Here is a 20,710-nt window from a genome sequence, read left to right as displayed (position 1 = left end):
TGAAAATGAGAAATCTATTCTATACATAACATTCCTAAGTAGAATGAAGGGGAGGTAATTGAACTTTGCTGCTGACATTAGATATTTATACAATACAAAAAGAGATCTGTGGAATGACAGGAAAGCTTGGGATGTAATATAAAATAGTGGATCTTATATACATTGATTTGAGCGATAACATTAAGAAACATATCATACAGTTGTTCTATTTGCATCTCCTACAATTGAATCTACAATTCGAGATATACCTGGCATATTTAAAATAAATCTCAGACCAGGTACTTTTCGTAAAACGTTTATAGCAACTGGGAGGAAGCCACTGTAAAATTAACATAGCATTAGAAATTTAATCTACCACATGTATAAATGAGTAAATATTTAATAATAAAATAAATTATAAATATGCACCTGAATAATAATATAAAACCATACGTTTCTATGATCATGCCTACAATAGGCCAACCCATAAGTACTACAATAATACCTCCTAAAAATGAAGCACTGGCTTTTATCTTATGTCTTTGGAAAAAAAAGCTCAGAGTTCTCCTTGGTCCAATAACACATGATAATCCAGATATAAATAAAATCTGTATAGAAACAATTAGTTCAGAATGATACAGGGTACACTACTGAAGCTTATACAGTGTATAAGAACAAATCTTACGTTTCCAATAGCAAGAAGGCCCTTATCAAAGATTAGTATGACACCAAGGAAAAGGAATATAAAGCTTTTTTTATAAATAATAAATTATATATTACTTACTTTGCGTATCTGAGACTTCAAACATTATTTATGATTTGTATTTAATGATAAACGTTTGAATTACTTTTGTAGTAGTATTTTGGTATGGTTTAGGTAAGAATTGTAACGTTCTGCATAACCTAACCTATATCCACGTCATTAGTTGTGATGTGACACTTTCCAACTAAGCAGTATTTCTACTAATTGTATATTAATCGTACGTTGAATACTGTATATACGTTGTAATAACCACCTTAGCATTATTTTTATAAAACTTGAAATATTAAGTATTTATTAATGAAAGGAACGCCATTATACATGCGCGTGCACAGTACATATGCATATAAGGTTTTGCAAGGTACGATTCTTATATGCCATTGTGTGCGTTTTTTCAGCAGCTAAATAAATTTTATATGCCAACTTAATCTCATATAAAATAACACTTATGGTAGGAAAATTAGCAACACTATATATTTAATATTATTTAGTAGCTTTAATTAAAACATTTTCTAGGTAACTTTCTAGTGAAAATTTTTTTTATTTTAAATAAAGTTTATATTCTATGTTTATTTCATGTACAACTTATTGTATGTATAATAAGCCATACTTCAAAATATACACCTTGGCTATACGTTTATTTACAAATGAACAATTACATATTTTGGATAAAGGGACTGTACAAAATAAATTTAACTTTATTATCCAGTACGAATTTCTTATACAAACAACATATTATACATAGTCATTTATAATGTTTAATCAGATGAAGGAATGATGATTGCTAATGGCGGGGATAATGATATTATTTTACAAACAGCAAAAAAATGGATTCGATCGTTAACCGTTAATATGGCTAAAACTTAGATCTATATACGACGTACAAAACATTATTTACAGATATTTCAAGGTACACACATTACGTTGAGTAGTGAATTCAGCACATCAGAGATGATCTGAGCCACTGAAAGTAAATATTAATGTTTTATACAATTGTTTATGTATTTTTTCGATTAAATTCATCAATTAAATAAAATACAATGCGTTATATACCTCAGTTAAGCTTAACTTTATTGTCCCATTTTGTAAAGGATCTTTACTTTCGAATATTCCTAAAATAAAACTAAATATTAGCATGCACAAACGACAAAGGTAGAAGGGACAAAGACTTAAAGCATACCAAATGCGTCACTCAAGTGAAGTATTGCCGAGACAAAATCTCCAAATCTCAGAGTTCCATCTTTTCTCATATATCGAAGAATTAAAATCGAAAGAACATCCGTGTTCAATTGAAATCCTAAAATAAATATTTCTCGTGAGTTAAAATTGCGATGTTGGTAAGGTACCACCAACCAACGATAAAGGCCAACTTACCCACTTCTAGTAACGCGTCCCGTAATCGTTCCGCTTTAAGTATACCGGTCTTTTCCTTTGTGTGGTTCTTGAATGCTGCTTGCCAGTATTTTAAACTACACATGAGATCCTTGAAGTCGTTAAATTTCAATCGACCGCTCCCGGAACTCTATGTTGATGTTAATTTAAGGAAAACAAGTAAATTTCAACGGAAGTAAAGTTAAAAAAATGTTAAAGCGATCAATTTCAAGGATACATCCATCGTCAAAACCACTTGCCGGCATACTTCCATACAAGCACAGCTTTTTATATAATCTATACGTGGAACATGAAAGTGTTTCATTAAATAATTTCAAAGAAATTCATTCACTTATTCTTTATTACAATTTTAAATAATGCGAAACTTTACCATTCGGTAAACAGGCCTCCAAAAGTTCTTGCAATTCAAAAGCGTTCACTGTCCTATGTTCATCAGCAAGCTGCAAGAAGACAGCTTCGTATTGTGAAAAACCTTTACCTTCCAGAGGTGGTGCCTTGATGATGGCCGATTTCATTAAGGACGGTGGCGTATCGAGAAGTCTAACGAAATTATACAAACAATTATATTTCAGAATAATATTTCAACATTGCCAAATTGAAGATTATACATACTTCAATTTTAAAGGTTTACTACTGTAAACTCTCAACGTGAAACTCGTTTCTTGCGTGGGTTCAAAAGTTGTAGGTACCAGCAAATAACCACCCTGATCTAATTGACATCTGTGGCTAACTTGACGACTGTTAGTGTACTGTGAATTCACCAGGGATTTGTTTTTCTTGAAAAATTGCTTGTTTATCGACTCCGTGCTGTTCTTCGGTAAAGTATAAGCTGTGAAGCCTATCACCTTTAGTATAGTTAAAATATCATCAGCGTTATTAAGAAGTCTCCAAATGTACAGAATGTACGCAAATACGAGAAACGTTTCTTACTTTGATCTCCATGATAGAGTGTTGGTACAATGAAACAATTACTTCCTCCACTTCGCTTAGAATCAGGTGTAGTTGCGGATTAATATGGAAAGTTTCTGTAACACAGATCCATCCATAAGTGGATAAGGCAGCTGTAATCTTAACAGGCGGTCACATTACGTATTACCGGATTTCCGGTTTAAAACGCTCGTTATTGGGGTAAACCGCGGACGAACCTTCATTGTTTCGACATCCTCCCGCGGTCACGCCTCTCCTCCAGCTGCCTTGATAGAGTTTCATTTGCCAGGTATGTTTGCTATGCAACGACGGCTCATCCCTCGACGTTTCAGCATCAAGATGTACGACTTCTAGATGAGTGAATGTCTTCACGAAATCCGAGTACGATATCCTACAATTTACGTTTCCATTTGTTAACTCTTATTCCAATTCTTATCCCGTGCAAAACACAAAAAAACATTTACACGTGTAACTGCAAAGTTAAGAATATAAATACTAAAAAAATGAAAAAAAAAAAGAATCTACTCTATGAATTGAGAAATTATTGAAATTAGCTCACCAGAATTCCCCTTCGGCCATGTTTCTGACCGCCAAACGTTCCCTTTCCATCGGTGGTACTTCGTCCCATTCGAGGCCACCTCTCGCCCAAGCTCCGACGTACTCCCTACCTGGTCCAAGAGGATTTCTTAATTTTACTAACTGAACTGCCTCGCCGTTGAACGTCTCCACCTGCAACATTTTACGCAACGATCACCATCGTGAAATATAGGTCGAAATGAACTATAAGATCATCGAACGGAATATTACTCTTCCTCGTATTTACCCTTTCAATAGCGTACAGCCTGTAGTTGATGCCCATTTGAATACCATTCGCTAGTTTCTCCGTACTGGCACGAATCTACGAGACAAACGAACGATCGTCGAATTAGATCTCTAATATTTCGAAATTTCAGAAAAAATATAGAAAGAAATCAAGTATAGTTTACTTGCTGCTGATTGTTATTTACTGTACACGTGATGAGGGATGTCATGTCGAGGAGTTTTCCCAAGACACGTCCGCAGGCGGTAGGATCTTGTCGTATAGCGATACTCTCTGTGATTCCACCGGTGAGATCAGACAGACCGTCCAACAGTGTTCCATACTTGAGAGCCTCGTACGAACCGTGCAGTCTGAAACACGTATGGAAAGAAAAAAAAGAAAAGAAAATCAGTTTCTCCGTTCCGTGGTAACTCTCTTGATAAATTATCTCCTGTGACGTCGGGTCAAGAGGTGCCTGGAAAATCGTATTTTATCCTATCCGTTTAATTCCAGCGAGAACTGCGGATACTTGCAGTCACGTAGCCGATCAAATCGTGGAGAAAACTAGGCATATATGTACTATGTATGTACGTGTAGCGTCTTTTTCAAAGACCCATTAGACCAGCTCCTCCAGTCAGGGAAAGCGGATGTCTGGGATTTTTCGACCTACGACCTTCTCGTCGTCTCGACGACGATGGAGCGCCAGCTCGACGTATACGATCGTGATTTCACGCGGGGCTCTCCTCCTCGTCGATTACCGGGAAAAAAGTCGAGCCAGGTTGGCTCGTTAATCTCACTCGTCGCAGCTACCGTCGTGTGGGGCTTTTGTTCCGCGACGCAAACGACTTGATTAAGCCTTTCAACCGCGGGCTTTTCGTCTCGGAAATCATCGGGCAAAGATAGAAAGGCGAGATCGCAGTCGTGAACTGATAAGGAAATCGCGAGAAGTGGCGATCTTATCTGGTCGTACGCGGCTGTGGCGTGGCGCTCCTGCGGGAATTAGCCTCCTCTAGATAACGGGCTCCTCTCTCTGTCTTCTCTCTTTCTCTCCCTCCCCCTTCATGCTCTCTTCTTTCTTTCTCTCCCTCTCTCTTCTCTTCTTTCTTACTCTCACTCTGTCCTCTCTTTCTCTTTCACTCCCTCTCTATTCTTCGGCCGCCTCGTCCTAGTAACGCCGACGCTTCAGCGTCCGCTCGCTCCCGTCTAGATAGCGAGCTTTCGCGCAAAGCGCGCGTAGGTTAATCTCTAAACCGTAACCATTCACACGCACCGCTTCAGGCCAGTCACATGGGTATTTTCTCAGGGAAGGCGAGTGCAACGGATTCATTTTCCAATTGTGCCCGCTACGGCTTTCGGATTCGGCGTGTGCCCGCAATTTACCACTGCCGGAAGAGCAGCGACTCGGAAGTGTGGCTGGGCGGAAGGGACTGGCTGCTGTTGGTCCACGGCCAACAGAATGGTAGATTGGAGCGGGACGAGTTAACGGGGTAATGATCGGGACTATTTCGCTGATCGAATCACGTTTCGCGGAAATGAAGGGTTTGGCCTTTGATGGCTATTGAATTACAGTAGTCCTCGGGTTAGCCGTACTGTTTAACAACGTTTCGTTTCAGCCAGCCTTCACGCTTCGACTGGTATCGCGTTTCGTGAGTAACATTTCTGTATTTTTCATTGTATATTCGTGAAAATAATACCGATACATAGACGAGGCTCTTCTGATAAAAATGAGCCCAAACACGACCCTATTCGAACTATTTTTCGTTAGAAACATTATACCGGGTGTACTTCAATTTTCAAACGGAGCTTCGAAAAATGTACAACGAAGTCTCTGTGGAATATTGTATATGAATTGAAGTATTTTCGTTAGTACTACATTAGTACGGCTTGAAGGAAGAGATTTTAGCGGAAGTATAGCGAAGACATTGAATTAAAGTTAAAGTGAAAGATGTAATGGCAGATAGAATGGCATGTGGAAGTTGTCGCAAGGGTCACCGCACCTTTGCCCGAGCACCCTGCCGGCTATGTAACACTACCGTTGTCAGTTTGTGAGTGAACGGTAACACGAGTCTTTGCCATTGACGTACTTCCGTCCCGTGACCATCTAACGGGGTGATGAAGTCACATGCGGATGTGCAATGTCATTTGCGGTCTTTTCAGTGGCAATCATCACCTCGTGCACAACGATTTACAAAACACATATCTCTTAGACTTACAAAATCAATCTTAAACACACTTGCTGAACGTACGATACGATTGAAACATTACCACAATTAAACCCCGTTCTTCCTTTCAATTGACCTCAACACTGAAACGATCCGTCAGAAACGAGGGAATCATATCTTCGCGAGCCTTCCACACAGCTCATAACCCAACGATATTTCGGCATTCAATAATCAGATAGGTGGATAAACTGCTAATGAGGCTCGTTTTCGAGCCTCCATTAGCTGTGGCACGTTGTTGTAGCAGTTTCGTGGCCGCAGATACGAACGTGGACTGTGGTCACCAGTGCACTGACCTCCGATCCATTGCTGGCAACCAACGAACCGACTACTCGTCGAGTGAAAGTATCCGCGGATATACTTGCTTAGTATACCCATGGCTGGCATGTGCGTGCACAAATATACAGCGCCGAATATAGCCCGGCATACCGGCGTATCCCGAAGCTATGCCGAATTCTGATTTCTCGTTGCTCGCGCCCTAAAACCAATGGCCCTCCACTTCTCCGCCATTTTTCTTTCTTCTCTCTCCGCGAAATATTAACACGATGAATCACTAAGTTATACATACGCTCCCGCCGTCTTTCTGTCTCATAGAAGAAAGTATCTCGAAGAATTTTCCTCTCTCTCTCTCTCTTCTACATTTCCACTCGAGCTTCTCTCTTCTTGTCTTATCTCTCAGCGAAGTAATTAAAAAAAAATCCTTCTTCTCTCTCGTTAAGCTACTACGAAACGACAGAGTAAAAATGCTGAAGTATAATAAAAAGAAGATACTTCTTCGTGTTATCGCGGGCATATCGTCTACGGCGGAGAAACGAAATCGGTGTTGTTACACAGGCGATAACAATTAATTGCGAGATCGTTGCAATTGCCGGAGTAATTAAAGATAGAGCGCGTTTCATTGTAGGTCCGGAGGTACACGTTGAACGCATTACGCGTTATTCAGCTATGCTATAGTTGCTGGTTGAGGTACGATGCGGCTGGTGTGTGCTCAGCCAGTGGTTTTCTAATGGAAATCGTCGGAGAAGCGCGTCCAGCATAATTCTTTCGTTAGCCGGTTGCACGCGCTGGCACGCGAATCTGCCGAGCTTTCTAACTGATTTTAATACAGCCGTTCGATTAATAAGACTCCCGATACGACGTATGTTCCGGATCGATGGGATCTATACGCGACAGGGGGTTATCGTGAAAGACTAGAGAGGTCAGACGACGAAACGATTCTCTCTACCTTTCCTCGTTGAAAGAAGTGTGTCATCGGTGAGATTCTCTCTTTCCCGCCGATGGAGAACTCGTCGAATCGGAACGCGTGGAACACACGCTAATCCTCGACGTCGTCAAAAATCGTCAGAATTGATGAATTTCGAATGAAAAATCTTGATCCACCTCTAAGTGAAAAAGCATCGAATTTCAGGTCAATGTTAGATGGAAGATAACCATCGATTCTGTGAAAATTGCAAATTTCAAATTAGCCGTAGAAAGAAAAAGGCTTCGTTAGACACGGTTCGTTTAGACAGATGAGTATCGCTGTAATTACAAGAAAATCTGTAATATATAAATGTCATCGTTTCTCTCCTGCTAATACGCTTCTCTTTTTTCCTCTATATTTACCAGAACGTGAATTTACTCGTGTTTAATCCGCAACGCGATTTCTTTTCCAGCCTCGCGTAGTTCTCAAGTTCGAAGGACAGAAACGAAGAGAAGAGAAGAACCGCGAGATTTCGGTGCAACGTTGGGAATAATAAACGTTTACCGTACCAGCAGCACAGCGTCAATTATTTTTCCCTACCGTACAATCATTCGTACAATTACATTCCGTACCCGCTGAAATTGCTGTGTCCAATGACGTGGCGGACGAGCGAAAATTGATGATCGTCGTCGGAAGAAATGAATACACAACGCATCGGGACTTTTGTCGCAACCGGCAAAAACAGGTTGCCGCGGCAATCTTCTCACACCGTCGTACAATGGCCAATTAACATATCTGCGGTACAGAGGCAGAAACGTCGTTTTTCGATCACAATCGAACCGATGGTAGCCGTTGATTTCGAGCGATTCACAGCGTTAATCGTCTGCATCGTGCGCGCGTTCAACGGCGAACGGAAGTCATCGGGAGACAGCAACGCGTGATCAATTATTAATGAATCCCGACCTCGATTCCTTTGCAGAAGCTGTTGACCGATGTAATCGTTGCCGCGTACAAAACGGCACGGGAACAGCCACGACGATATTACGTTCGCGTTTTTATTCCTCCTCTTCATCTTTTTCATTTTTTTCTTCTTCTTCGTTGTGGACGCGATCTCGAGGAGAATTGGAATTAATCGAGAAGAAATCTCGACGAATGGTGGTAAACGAGCAGCTGTGCGAATTCACCGGGGAAATTTATGCGTTCTTCTTTTGCGATCAACCCTCGTGACCTCGCGATTTAATAAATTTTCACGTGTCCCTCGAGAGTTGCGAAATGTGCTCACTTTCGATTTTAAACATTCAACAACAATCCTACGGCTCTGTGTGTGTGTGTGTGTGTGTGTGTGTGTTATAACGGTGTCACGTATGAAAACTATAATATACATACATAATCGGTTATTTAATGTTCGCGGTATGATTTCGCGATGTTCAAATTACCAGGTTCGATCTCTTTTGTTCTGCTTTCACCTGGCAAAACGAAACGCGACCACGACAATTTCTTGTTACGCGTGTATACACACATGCATACAGAGACATGTACTTTACAGTTCACCATTGTGACGCAAGATGAGCGCCGTTTGATGATGAAATTATAACGAGCCGCGTTTCTCGATCGTTAAACCGCGATACTTGTGTGTTGCGTGCGTTTCCCTTAAGCGTTCGAGCACGCACAGTCTTTTAGGAACCTGTTTGACACGTAAGTAATTGTGGGGAAAAAATTGAACGAGTGTAGAAATTGAGCGAAGGAACTGGCCGATTATCTGCCCTCGAATAATCGAAAAGATCAACTCCGAATGTTTGATTCGACGACGGTATTTCTGTCGCGATCGAAAATGTCGAATAAATTCCCGTCTCGAACAGGTAAAACGTAAACTCGTGGCGTTAATAGGAATCCGTGTCTGCTCGATTGAGCAACATTTCAGCGAATATCACCGAGAGCGAACGCACATCGGAATTTCGTCGATTTCCGTGTTTCTTTATTTCACACAACGTTTCTCCGCGGATCGAGCTAATTAAAAATTCACCATTTCCATAATCCTGGCAATTTGTCGTTGTACAAGATAAATTCTTCGATTGAAGAAATTTGAATAACATCCGCGCGAGGATTAGGATTCTAAATCATAGAGCGGTATCGCTTGTCCGGGCATTGAAATCTCCGGGTTACCTCGGTTTACCGTACCGCGAGAAGCGAAACTATTTTCTGCGGGAGCATCGACAAATTATCCACGTTTTATCTGCCAAAAGAAAAAGAAGGAATTCGTAACGTTGTACTCAACTTCCTCCGATATTTTTAATACACGAAGAACACCATCCGGATATTTATATTAACAGAACAAAGATATTTATAGTGAGTTACTTTCACGTGGCGCGATTCGAAGAACGTGCCATTGGAATTCCCTCTATTAAGCCTTACTTACGCTACGCGTTTAAAAGCCCCAGAGAAAAAAGTCCTTCCATTACGCTTTTTAATGGCGCAACGATCGACCTGGCGAAGTGTTCTCGCGCTGGAGCACGCGCGCCTATGCATAATACGCGGCCGTATCGCTTCACGGGCATGTAAATATCGCGTTATCGCCGGTGAAATTTGTTACGGCCGTGGGTCTGGTGAATAAAAAAGAAAAGGAAAAAAAGGGCGGCGATGGAAACCTCGCCGATCCTCCGCGTGTGCTCTTCTTTTCGAGGTACCGCGAGGTCGTCTTCCTTCTTCGAGGCCGTCACGTTGCTGCTGCTGCAGTCGTTTCAAGAGCAACGCCCAGACCAAGAGGCAGAGAGCTTATGTTCCCTGACGGGCAAGAAACGACGAAGAGAAGTAGCCGTGGAAGGGAAGCGGAGTAAGAAGCGGATAACGAGGTGAAGGAGAGAAGAAGGAAGGAGGAACGGTCATCAGTGGAAAGATTAAGAGGAGGAGCAAGGACCTCCGGCAAAACCGGTCATCGTCGTTCGTTCGTTCGTTCGTCCGCGTAAACGCGTCTTCTTCCACCGCGAAGGGAAGAAGAAGAGATGCGCGCGGAATCATTACTCGGTTGCGTGGATCCGCTTCGTAGATCTCGCCGGGCACCGCGAATAAATTCCTTGTCCCTACGCGATATGACGTCCGGTTCGTTTACCGTGTTCGTGAATCGCTCGATTACACGCCGCTTCGTTACCGATCATATCTCCTAACCGTTAGACCGCTCGGTCATTTTCTTTCCATTAAAACGCTCACCGACGACGGCGACGGTGTAGTTTAGAAGTGATAAATTTGCCAGTGATCCTTAGGAATTACGATTTTTCTCGTCAACTTTCCTTTTTCTTCTAGAAAATTCAATTCTTCTTCTTCCAGATTTATCCGTTTGACAAACTACGTGCGTATTTTTGCGGTATGAAATGAAATTGCAACTCGAATAAATCAGATAGAAGAGACATCGATTAGACTGGTTTTTACATAACGATATCCAGTTTTCTTAGGTCTTTAATAGCTTTCGGAGAAGGTTTCAACGAGCTTTCTTGTGTACTACGTTTTGTTTCGTGAAAAACACCGAAAGTATCGGATAATCGAATGACTTTCGAATTTCTTACGAGAATGAACGATCCGTGGGACGAACGGATATGCAAATAAGCGGATAACTTTCACGCTACCATCAGGGTCGATCTTGTAAGTTCCGGTGGGTGGCGTGGGTGTTCATCAGGTGGACGTTCATGGTGCGTTAGCACGAAGATCGACCTTAGCCAGATCGATCGATGAACCTCGATCGCCACCGCCTTGTAACGCCTACGAGGAATCGCGTGCAATCGAGGCTGGTCAATTGGCCTGTTTGATGTTATAACGCCCGAAAGGAAACACGTTTTCTAACATTTATTTTTCGCGATATTTATGTTTAAAGCATTAACTAGTCACTCGGTATCAACTAATCCCATAAAAATTTATGCATACTATTTCGTAATTCAACATTTAAGGAGATTGGATGTTCCCTACTATAATACCAAGAAAATTCACTGTTTTATAGGATGATTCACGCGACTAGGACTAAAAGTTCCAATTTAATTTTGTTATACATTATTTGTGAGGTTTTTATTGTAATATTGAGTATACCAAGTGATTACTTTAAATTATTCTCTTGTTATTGGATCGATCCAAATTTTTCTTTCTTATAATATGGTTCAAAGTGTCTCTCAAGATTATCACGGTATAATACACTTTCTATCACTTGCTTTTCTTTTCAATTTTCAAGGTCACTTTCAGTCTTTCATGAATGAGTGGCTATTTAATTCTTTCCAACATCTGCACTCATCTACAAAAATTGAACGCGACCTTAAAAACTTCAAAAAAAATCTATTATAGTCATTTCGAGGGTCTTTTTGAACCGTATTATGTGACACCAAAAAAATATCAATTGGTCCACTGATAAAAAAATTATTTAACGTGACCACGTTACGTGATTCACTCTTAACCCTAGTACGTTCTTCGTTTCGACTGTACACTTAAGACTTTTGGGTCAAAACGGACCCGAGACCCTATGTGTAATAATTTTTGTTTCTAACAATGTTTCTGGACAATAAACGTTTAAAATAATGTTAAGAAACGTAAACTTGATAACAGCAAAAATGACTAAAAATATAAAAAGGCGGTGGGTCAAAAAAGACCCGAAGAGCGCTCTAGGGTTAACAATAATTCTTACAGACTTTTACCAATTTCCTAGTTCGTTTAATTGTTCGTGTCCCGATAGAAATGACTAAAAATATAAAAAGGCGGTGGGTCAAAAAAGACCCGAAGACCGCTCTAGGGTTAACAATAATTCTTACAGACTTTTACCAATTTCCTAGTTCGTTTAATTGTTCGTGTCCCGATAGGCTCACGAATGAAAGTGCACATCACGAAACAGTACGGTCAACAAAAGGAAAGAATTCCTTTCGATCTCACGTTGAACACCTTAAGTCAATCTCGTCCTCTTGATCTCCGTCACAAGGTAAAGACAAGCGTGGTAGGAGGCGCGAGAAAGAATCTCATGCGCGACCGCTCACGTGACAGACAAATAAGCGACGAGCGCTCTTGAGTTGAAGCACTTCCCGCGGTAAGATACTCACTTAGCGTACGCTTTCTCCAGAAGAGCCGGCCAGAATTGATCACTGTGACGACTCTGCACGAAAGCCAGCCGTCCGTGAATCGCCGGTAGCCTGTCGTCGACGAGAACTTCGACCCAGGCGCCGCACCACCATAACCGGAACCTGAACACCCCGGCGTACTCGGCGGTCGGTGATCCGGGCGGCTCTCCTATGTTCCCGAACCCTTGATCGGCTGGCACCACCCTGTAGAACAGTCCTTTGCTCAGGTGAAGAACGCCCAGGCAGGAGACCAGCCATTTGTCACCTGAGTAACGAGAGGGCAACGTGAGTTAAGGTTTAATCGATGTGGAAATTAAAGGGGAAGTTCAGAAACCTCTTCTGAGAAAATTCGAAAAATTTTTCTTATGAAGTGAAAGTTCAATTTGTGAATTATGTTTGTGTGTTAACAAGTACTTTTGTTACATTGATATGTCGAATATCGTAATTTATGATGCTTTTTTTTTAAGTAGGTATTTCACAGTTAAATGGTTCAGTCAGATAATTATGCACGTTTGGAACGTCTTCTGAGAAAATTGAAAAAATTTTTCTTGTCAAAGTTAAAAATTGTGTATTGCTAAAAAAAATTGGAATTCTTTTTAAAATATATGAAATATCCGGTATATCTGTTATACCAATCTGTCGAATACCGTCACATCGCAATTTATGATCCTTTTTTTTTGAAGTGTTCCACAGTTAAATGGTTCAGTCAGATAATTATACACGTTTAAGTGGCACAGAGTGTAATTTACACTATCCGCAGCGCCGAACTTTGTTATTTCCTAGCCACCTAATAACGAGATATCCCAGCAATCATACGCATTCGTTATGTAAGCAGAAACAAAAGGATACCAGAGAGTTTTGTATAAGTAACGAGGTAACGTCGGTATTCTCTTTTAACTGAATGAACTTTTACTGACTAGGAACGAGGTGTTATGTGTAAATTAATCTACGGAGATGGATACTTTGTAATAAACAATGAGAGGCGGAGAAGGTAGTGTTTTGCGAAATTTTAACGAGATTACCGCTGAATTTTCCCCCCCACGATTCGAACATTTTCCTTCCTTCGTACACCAAAGTTAAACAGATGCGAAACAAACTATTGTAATCGAAATTAATTGCATCTGATTAAGCAGATGCTGCGCCGCCGAGCTGTTTACTATTATCGTTAATTAATCAGCTACAAAGTCACGAGAAGCCTTTGTAATTGCATTGTTCCTGGCAATTATCCGTTACGCTCGAATCATTTCCTTTCGTAGAGCCTAACCGAGAAAATGCTAAATAATTATCGAAAGTAAAACGGTATTAGCGCGTGCAAATAAATTCCGTACCGGCGAACTCTCTCTTTCTCTCTATATCCCATGATTAAACAGCGAAATGCTTAATAAGCAACGTGATCAGGTGTTTAAACTTTCGAAAACGATAGTTAACCGTAGTGGTAACGGTTTGTATATACATATACGCCTGTGTACGAACCAAGAAAATATCTTTCTCACGACGTTACGACACGGCCGGTCTCTATTAGTGTGGGGGCGAAACATTAAGAATCCATTTCTCTCCGCGAAGTTCATCGGCGTGAATTGAAGAAATCAGACCACGTTCCATAATTTATCGAATAACTTCAACGTCTCTCCTTCTTTTTATTCGCGCCTTCTCACGTTCGCCTCTCTATTCGAACGGAGAAGACGAAGGAGAGAAAAAGGAGAGAAGAGCATCGTTACGCAACGCTCTGCTAGCTGTTTAATTATTCTATAATACTTCCGAGAAACCGAAGTCGAGCATTTCGAAGGAATGAAAATCGCGACCGGTTCGAGTGCTTGTTAAAACCATAAAAAATACGATCGATCGGCTAGCTTTTGTAATTCGCTAAAAATAACCGTCGTTAAGAACCGCCTCGGAATTACCGCGAATTACAAGGGGAAAATGGACTTGCGACACATGGGCCGGGCAAAAATATCGTAGCCAGTTTGGGAGTGGGTTGATTTTCTCTTTAACACGTTTCGTGTCGCGGTAGAATTACAAGTTTTACCAGAACGTTGAGAAGTCGCGTTAAAACGTTGAATTATGGAACAATGTTGATATAGGTCGAATTTAAAGGGTCGTACGTCTTCCAAGGAAGAATTGAGGGAAATAGAAAATTTCGACTAAGTGCCATTCGGTAATTGTACAGTGCGCTTAAAATTAGAGTAGGACACTCGAAGGCGAATGTCAGCGCAGGAATGGCCGAGTGAGAGATCGGGGCCCCTAAATAGGACGCGGGACATAGTACGCGGAGTTTACGCGCCATTTTTTGCAAAGCCAAAAATTATCTTTATTTTGGGCGCAGAAGTGAATAAAAAATAAAAACCAAGAAAAACACCAAAGAATATCAAAATCTAAGCGAAACCAATGAACTAGTCTACGAGAGCATAAATAGCCATTAAGGCTGAAGATGTAAACCTGTATAATCCTTGGCAATCGATAAAACAATGAATAAAAAAAGAAATTGCACAGATTCCCAGTTTATCAGACAAAAGTCGCCGACGTTCGATTTCCATTTGGGTCCCCAAAATTTCTCCCCAGCTTCTATGCAATTGTGCGTCTCTATTCAAACAGTGTGTGCACCGATCCACTTTCACTAGCGGCTTCGACGACGGGGACAGGGACCAGGTTCTCTCCACCGCAACGATTACAGATGAGCTGCAACCGGTGTCCAGTTTTCTGCGGGTAAACAAATATTTCTGCACGACCAACGAACCTGTCGCTTCGAACCGGATAGTTCTGAGAGAGAGAATGCTCGCGAAGAAAACGTGTCCATTGTAATTGCACTTGAAGCTGCCTGCACTCGACTTCGTTCAGTTCGTGTGCTGACAACGGTGTCAAGTGCTGACGAACATATTGTGCAATCACCAGTTTCAGACACTTTTTCGCCGAGGTTTATTGACTCAACCGTTGGATCTTTATGGTTTCAAGAGTGTATTCGTGATCTCGTTGAAGCGTTGCGCGCATTTAATTTGCAAACCGCGCGAAAGTGATTCGAAACGAACGGGAACGAAGAACCGGCTTTCTCCTTGGCAATAGGGAAATACGAGAGAGAGAGATAGAGATAATCAGCGAGAAAACAACAAATCGTAATTATAAAGCGTAACAGAAATCGCGTAACTATTGTTTCCGCTTTAACGGCTTCTCTCAACGGGGCCCTGGCTTGCTTGCACTTATTAAACGTTCAAATAATTGTTACCACGGTCGCGTTCGTTCATGGCTACGTTTTTTCCCATTAGGCGGTAAACATGTGTGTCAGCGCTTGTAGAGCGGAAAAAAGGTGTCTTGATTATTCGAATGAACAAGGATGAATAGAATGTCTGCGATTCTTTTCTCCAGTGTCCCTCGAATTTGGTTCTCGAACTTTGGATACGAAACATTCAACCAACATTCTAAATCAAATACTACGACATAAAACTCATTACATGATCCATTCAAAAGTGCACAAGAAACCAAAAGCAGTTAAACCATGTTCATCTAAAAATATAACTTCACACTGTCACTTTCACGAACAATTAACAACTCCTCCAAAAATCGTATGCAAGGTGGGCTACATAAATAGGCCACCTAATTATCTTCCCTATAGTGGAACAAGAAAATTTTTATCTCAATGTAATTTAAATGGTTTCAAAAGGTGAACAAGATGGAAGACAAATTTTTTTGTAATTTCCAGTTTTTCTGTTTCTTTTTCAAGGTCACCCATGTTTTTTTACACGAATGTATTAATTCTTTCCTACTGCAAGTTGTAGCACACATTGGTGTCCATTTAAACATGCACAATAACGCAACCTTGGACCCAAAAAAATTGTAAATAAAATGTGCATCTTTTAAAGAAAACAAATTTTCTTCCATCTTGTTCACCTTTCGAAACAATTTCAAGTTTCGTGTAAAAATTGTCTGGTACCACTACAACTGTCGCAGAAGCTAATTAGGTGGCCCGTTTCACGCGGTCCACCCCGTTGCAACAAGAAAGCCCGAAGTGTAAACGAAGAACACGGTTAAAAGGAGATTTATCTAAGGATATAAGTTAGCCGTGTGTCACACCGGACTCGAGTCACCTGGTTTCAAGCGTCAAGCCGAATCACAAGAGGAGCAACTCGAATGGTCTTAATGTAGGTCGAAAAAAAATGATCACGTGTGTCGTCGTTATACCGCTCGCCTGCGCGTGTTCTTACGTATTTATGCACACGCTAACGGGACACGGTGCTGTGAACGCGTCGTTCGTGAAACGCGCCTGCACGAATTCCCGGATCGCTCGACTTCCGTCCAACGACGACGGGCGACTCTCGTGAATTACACCGCCGCCACCTCCCCATGGGGACGGAGATTAAGTTCGCGATGCATTCCACGTTCTCGTCGTCTCCTAACGCGCGCACCTTCGTCGTAATTCCTCCGGCTCCGTGAATAGGACACACAGAGTCGATGGGATCGCGGCGGCAATCAGGATCCTGCTGTTTCACGGCTTCGAGGCATTAACACGTGTCGCGTTACGTGTAGCGGAGATAGAAATTGATCGCGTGCGTTGTATAGTTTGAAAGAGAAATTTTTATTTCGTTCGAATGTACAGGCACGAAAGTGTACCGTGCACGGTGCGAATGAAGTTCATTTTCGAATGAATATTGAGAACTTTGTCGATCTATTTTGTAAGTAGGTTCAGAGATGCCGAGTGAGTTCGAAGAGAAATTTCGAGGAGGAAAGTGTTTCTCTCTTTTTCTGAACCGTGGAATTGGGTGAAGTGAAAATTGAAATAGGGGTTGGCTGGTGGGAAAATTTTGGAGATTGATAAAAATTGAATTTCTTTGAAATAGACGAGAAAGATACAGTTAACTCCTAAATTTGTTAGTAAGGTAACTTTGTTTGTAGGTAAGTTCACGATTAACCGAATAACCAATTCCAACAATACTGAGAATTACTAAAAATTTCTCAAGATTGAAAGTAACCGATTAGCATTCCATTTACTATTATTTATATATAGAATATGTATCACGGCTTCTTTATCTCTTCCATAAAATAACGATTGCCTCGTCTCACTTCGGTCGTCATCGGTGGACCATTCGACGTATCGAAAATTCTCAATCCTACCGGATACGGTAATTTTCGTACAGAAAAAGTTCAAAATAAAAACGCTGCTGTTTCATCCTTATCTTTTATTCCTTGTCCTTGCCTTCGTTCGGCAAACTAGAAAGGCGGGCTGCGACCCTCGAAAACCGTGTCTCCTCTACCCAAACTGACGCCTTTCGATTCCAACCGGTACGACAGTGTGAGTGATATTACCCGTATTGAGAACCACTGACTTCCACATTCTTTCGCAGTGACGCAAAAATAGAGACTCACGAAGTGACCGGTGGTACGATTATCACACAATACCGTGCTGTAGTTATTCGTTAATTAAATATCGACAGTATCGATACGTTTACTTCGATCGTTAGCTCTCCTGCACAGTCTCCCGAAGAAAGTCGGCTCGATCGGTAACAATTCGATCCAACCCATGGTGTCCGTGGAAACGACCACGCTTTATCTCCCACGTTCGTCAGAGGTTACTAGAAACCGTTTTCAGGGTTCGCCTGATTTCGAGGTCGTTCGATAGAAGAGAATCGCCGTTTCGTACTTTCATATCGGTAGTAGGTAACGTTGAATGTTAACCGACGAATAACGACGATCTCGTGTGTACACGAAAGGCGTGAAAGTGTCTCGAAGGTGTCACGAAACCATAAAATATTCCATAATGGGAGAAAGAAATGCGTGTCTGTTTTATAAATTTTCTCTAATAAAATCGTGCTCCTTATTGGGAACGAATAACACGAATATAAAGTACGTTGAAGTATCGACATGTAGAAATAAGGCGAATTTCAATTTCGTACATATATACAGCATTGTATGTTAATGTCAGCCGAAAGGATAGGAAGCGTTTGAATAAAATACGCTAAACTCCGTTAACCTTAGCTCGGTATTAAGGAACCGGCCAAGGTAAAGTGATTTACAGGTTTGTGGGAACACGCGCGCACACGTGAGCCGTATCATTAGGTTTTATCGCGGGGGATTCTGTTGCGCTCGGCAAAGAAGGATAAAAGCGGCAAGGCTAAACCGGAACGACTAGTTTTCGTTACGTCTCTCCACTTCTTTCACGCTTGTTTTATCTATGGAAACCTTTTTGCCCTGATTTTCAACCAACTCGAGGCAATTTATGCAACAATATCGACGATACGCAAAAAATTGTCACTTGAAATTGTGGTGTGTAAAAGTAAATGGTATTTAAACTTACCCATTTTCCCGGGTATTACGTCGAACTGTGCAGGTGTATCGCTGACGAATATCGGACGGTTGCATAATTCCTAGAAAATGAAAGAAAAAGAAAAATTGAACGATTCACTTTCTGTGTAATTCTTGTAATTTTGTGTACTGCATTCGGATTAATGGTGTTTGTAGATTCTGCAGTCTTTCGTGCAACATTGAATCATGTGAAAATCTTCAGGTAATTAAGAGGATTTATTTCGGTATTAATTTGTCAGAAGTTATCTGACTAAAACTTCAACCATGAAACAAAAGGTGATTATGTAACGCATCGTTCTATGTTCTACACGCGTAATTATTGGCGGACAGACGTGGAATGTAACCATTCGCGATGGTCTGACGACGCCGAGAAAACACATCGAGGAGATCCTTTTTGCCACGCCGACGTTTTTTTTTTTTTATCGTCTCTTTTGCAACGGCACAGAAAAGGCTTCCACCACGTTGTTTCCGGTTTCGGAAGAAACGTTTTAGTGGAATTCCTCGTGGTTGTCAGACGTAAGATTTAGACTGGCAGCATAACACGACAGATACACGTTAATTACGGCTAATTACGATCCGGCAAAACATGCCTGGAAGGTTCGTCATTTACGTTTTCATTGTCACGTTCGTTCCACTTTTACCGTGGCATTTCCGATTCTTATTAGCTGATGTATCCTTTACGTTCGAACGTGGAGTATCGTACAATAAGTCAGGGATTCTATTAACATACTTCAGATTTGAGTGTTTGGGAATTTGAATGTTTGAAAATTTGATTCTTTGAAAATTTGGAAATTTTAATATTTGATCGTTTGAATATTTGGAAATTTGAACATATGAGAATTTGAATATTTGATAGTCTGAATATTTGGAAATTTGAATATCTGAGAATTTAAATATTTGAAAGTTTGAATCTTTGGAAATTTGATTCTTTGAATATTGGGAAATTTGAAAGTTTGGACATTTGAAAGTTTGGACATTTGAAAATTTGAAAAGACTAGACCAATCTTCACTTTTCTCAGAGTACTCAAAAATCACCTAAAATATTCACGAAACGAATCCTCGGAAAAAAAAAGAGTAAGATCACGTACAACTCCTGCGGTTACATCATCAGCGGGGTTGAAAATAATGTCTTTCCGATTTATATGTTGGTCACCGACGATCTTCCTTTTCAACGCAGGACACTTAGCCTGTCGTTCCTGTTCACCACTCGTGTCACGCTCACCTTCGATCCTTTCCGGTCGTGGCAAAGTGTGACACGTAAATGCGCGTCTCACATAATACCTATTGCGTGGACGCAATTGTCGACCTTGTCGTAGAAACGTACCGATGTCAGTAGCTTTTATTATGATCATTATACGCAACTTCAAGAACCATAATCTCTCGGTTCTAAAGGCTAAGTAGGCTCCAGTTACGCGTCGGCAACCTTACCCCTTACTCTTTTCTCGTTTCTCGGATCGTCGTGCACATTGCGCAACTGATCCGCGGGATCAATGATCCCTCGGCTAATTCTCTTGATCGTATTAAACCTAACTTTTAACTTGAAACTACCCATTTCTCGATTAATCACTCTCTTATCATTTACTGCATCTTTCTGCATGAACATTCTAATGTTTAAGGAACAATGGAAGAAAGTACGAATAAGGTGTATCGATTGTGAAATTATTACGTAAGAATATTCTGTTACAAATAGAGAACACCGTTAGTGTGTCGTATACAGTAAAGATGCTGTTATGCGATTATAAGCATGAAGACGACAAAGACATGCACTATGTGTCAAGGCTGCTTCCGTTACGGTTCCTAGGTTTCAGATTCTTCGTCTTTCCGTTTGGTAAGAACAGAAGCCCGTAAGTATAACTGAATTCTTCTGTCAATTATGAAGATGGGGCAGAATAAGTTTAATACATATTTATATACAAATATAATATTCCTTCACTGTCGTTTACGAATGAGTGGCGTTTGTTGAGTTCTGAAATTTAGGGTAGCGCCACGTTGACCACAAATTTAAATTTCCAAATTTTTAAAATTTAGGGCGGCGTCACGTTGATCAGAAATTTTAATTTCTAAATTTTAAAAATTCAGAAA

General features: G+C 40.9%; 2 protein-coding genes across 2 annotated transcripts in view; both read right to left on the bottom strand.

The window, feature by feature from the left end:
• Positions 1 to 56: 56 nt before the first annotated feature.
• LOC108573670 (vesicle transport protein GOT1B) lies at positions 57 to 1,347 on the bottom strand. The gene is made up of 4 exons (XM_017936146.1): positions 1,322 to 1,347; positions 665 to 728; positions 409 to 587; positions 57 to 319 (listed from the first exon to the last, which is right to left on the bottom strand). The coding sequence occupies exons 1-4, from the start codon at positions 1,345 to 1,347 to the stop codon at positions 193 to 195; spliced, it is 396 nt and encodes a 131-aa protein (XP_017791635.1). The 3' UTR covers positions 57 to 192.
• A 187-nt stretch (positions 1,348 to 1,534) lies between these two features.
• Positions 1,535 to 20,710, bottom strand: part of LOC108573688 (calpain-C) — a 20,238-nt gene continuing 1,062 nt past the window's right edge. The window contains exons 2-15 of the mRNA XM_017936165.1: positions 18,621 to 18,690; positions 12,323 to 12,605; positions 4,045 to 4,228; positions 3,882 to 3,956; positions 3,618 to 3,787; positions 3,277 to 3,449; positions 3,062 to 3,156; positions 2,744 to 2,976; positions 2,502 to 2,671; positions 2,349 to 2,407; positions 2,114 to 2,261; positions 1,920 to 2,036; positions 1,793 to 1,851; positions 1,535 to 1,703 (exon numbers count right to left, since the gene is read on the bottom strand). Of these exons, the coding sequence (XP_017791654.1) occupies positions 1,677 to 1,703; positions 1,793 to 1,851; positions 1,920 to 2,036; positions 2,114 to 2,261; positions 2,349 to 2,407; positions 2,502 to 2,671; positions 2,744 to 2,976; positions 3,062 to 3,156; positions 3,277 to 3,449; positions 3,618 to 3,787; positions 3,882 to 3,956; positions 4,045 to 4,228; positions 12,323 to 12,605; positions 18,621 to 18,690 (1,863 nt within the window). The 3' untranslated portion in view covers positions 1,535 to 1,676. The remainder of the gene's footprint in view (positions 1,704 to 1,792; positions 1,852 to 1,919; positions 2,037 to 2,113; positions 2,262 to 2,348; positions 2,408 to 2,501; positions 2,672 to 2,743; positions 2,977 to 3,061; positions 3,157 to 3,276; positions 3,450 to 3,617; positions 3,788 to 3,881; positions 3,957 to 4,044; positions 4,229 to 12,322; positions 12,606 to 18,620; positions 18,691 to 20,710) is intronic.

This window comes from Habropoda laboriosa, unplaced genomic scaffold (genome assembly GCF_001263275.1).
Source record: "Habropoda laboriosa isolate 0110345459 unplaced genomic scaffold, ASM126327v1 scaffold151, whole genome shotgun sequence".
NCBI classification, from domain to species: Eukaryota; Metazoa; Arthropoda; class Insecta; order Hymenoptera; family Apidae; genus Habropoda; species Habropoda laboriosa.
This window is presented reverse-complemented; position numbering and strand designations above follow the sequence as displayed.

Excerpts from the sequence above, each read along its gene's own strand:
- LOC108573670 (XM_017936146.1), bottom strand. The coding sequence starts at position 1,347 with ATGGCTTATTATACATACAATAAGTT. Across the intron at positions 588-664 it reads GCCTTCTTGCTATTGGAAAC|ATTTTATTTATATCTGGATT; the intron begins GTAAGATTTGTT and ends GTTTCTATACAG. Across the intron at positions 320-408 it reads GGTTTTATATTATTATTCAG|TGGCTTCCTCCCAGTTGCTA; the intron begins GTGCATATTTAT and ends TTAATTTTACAG.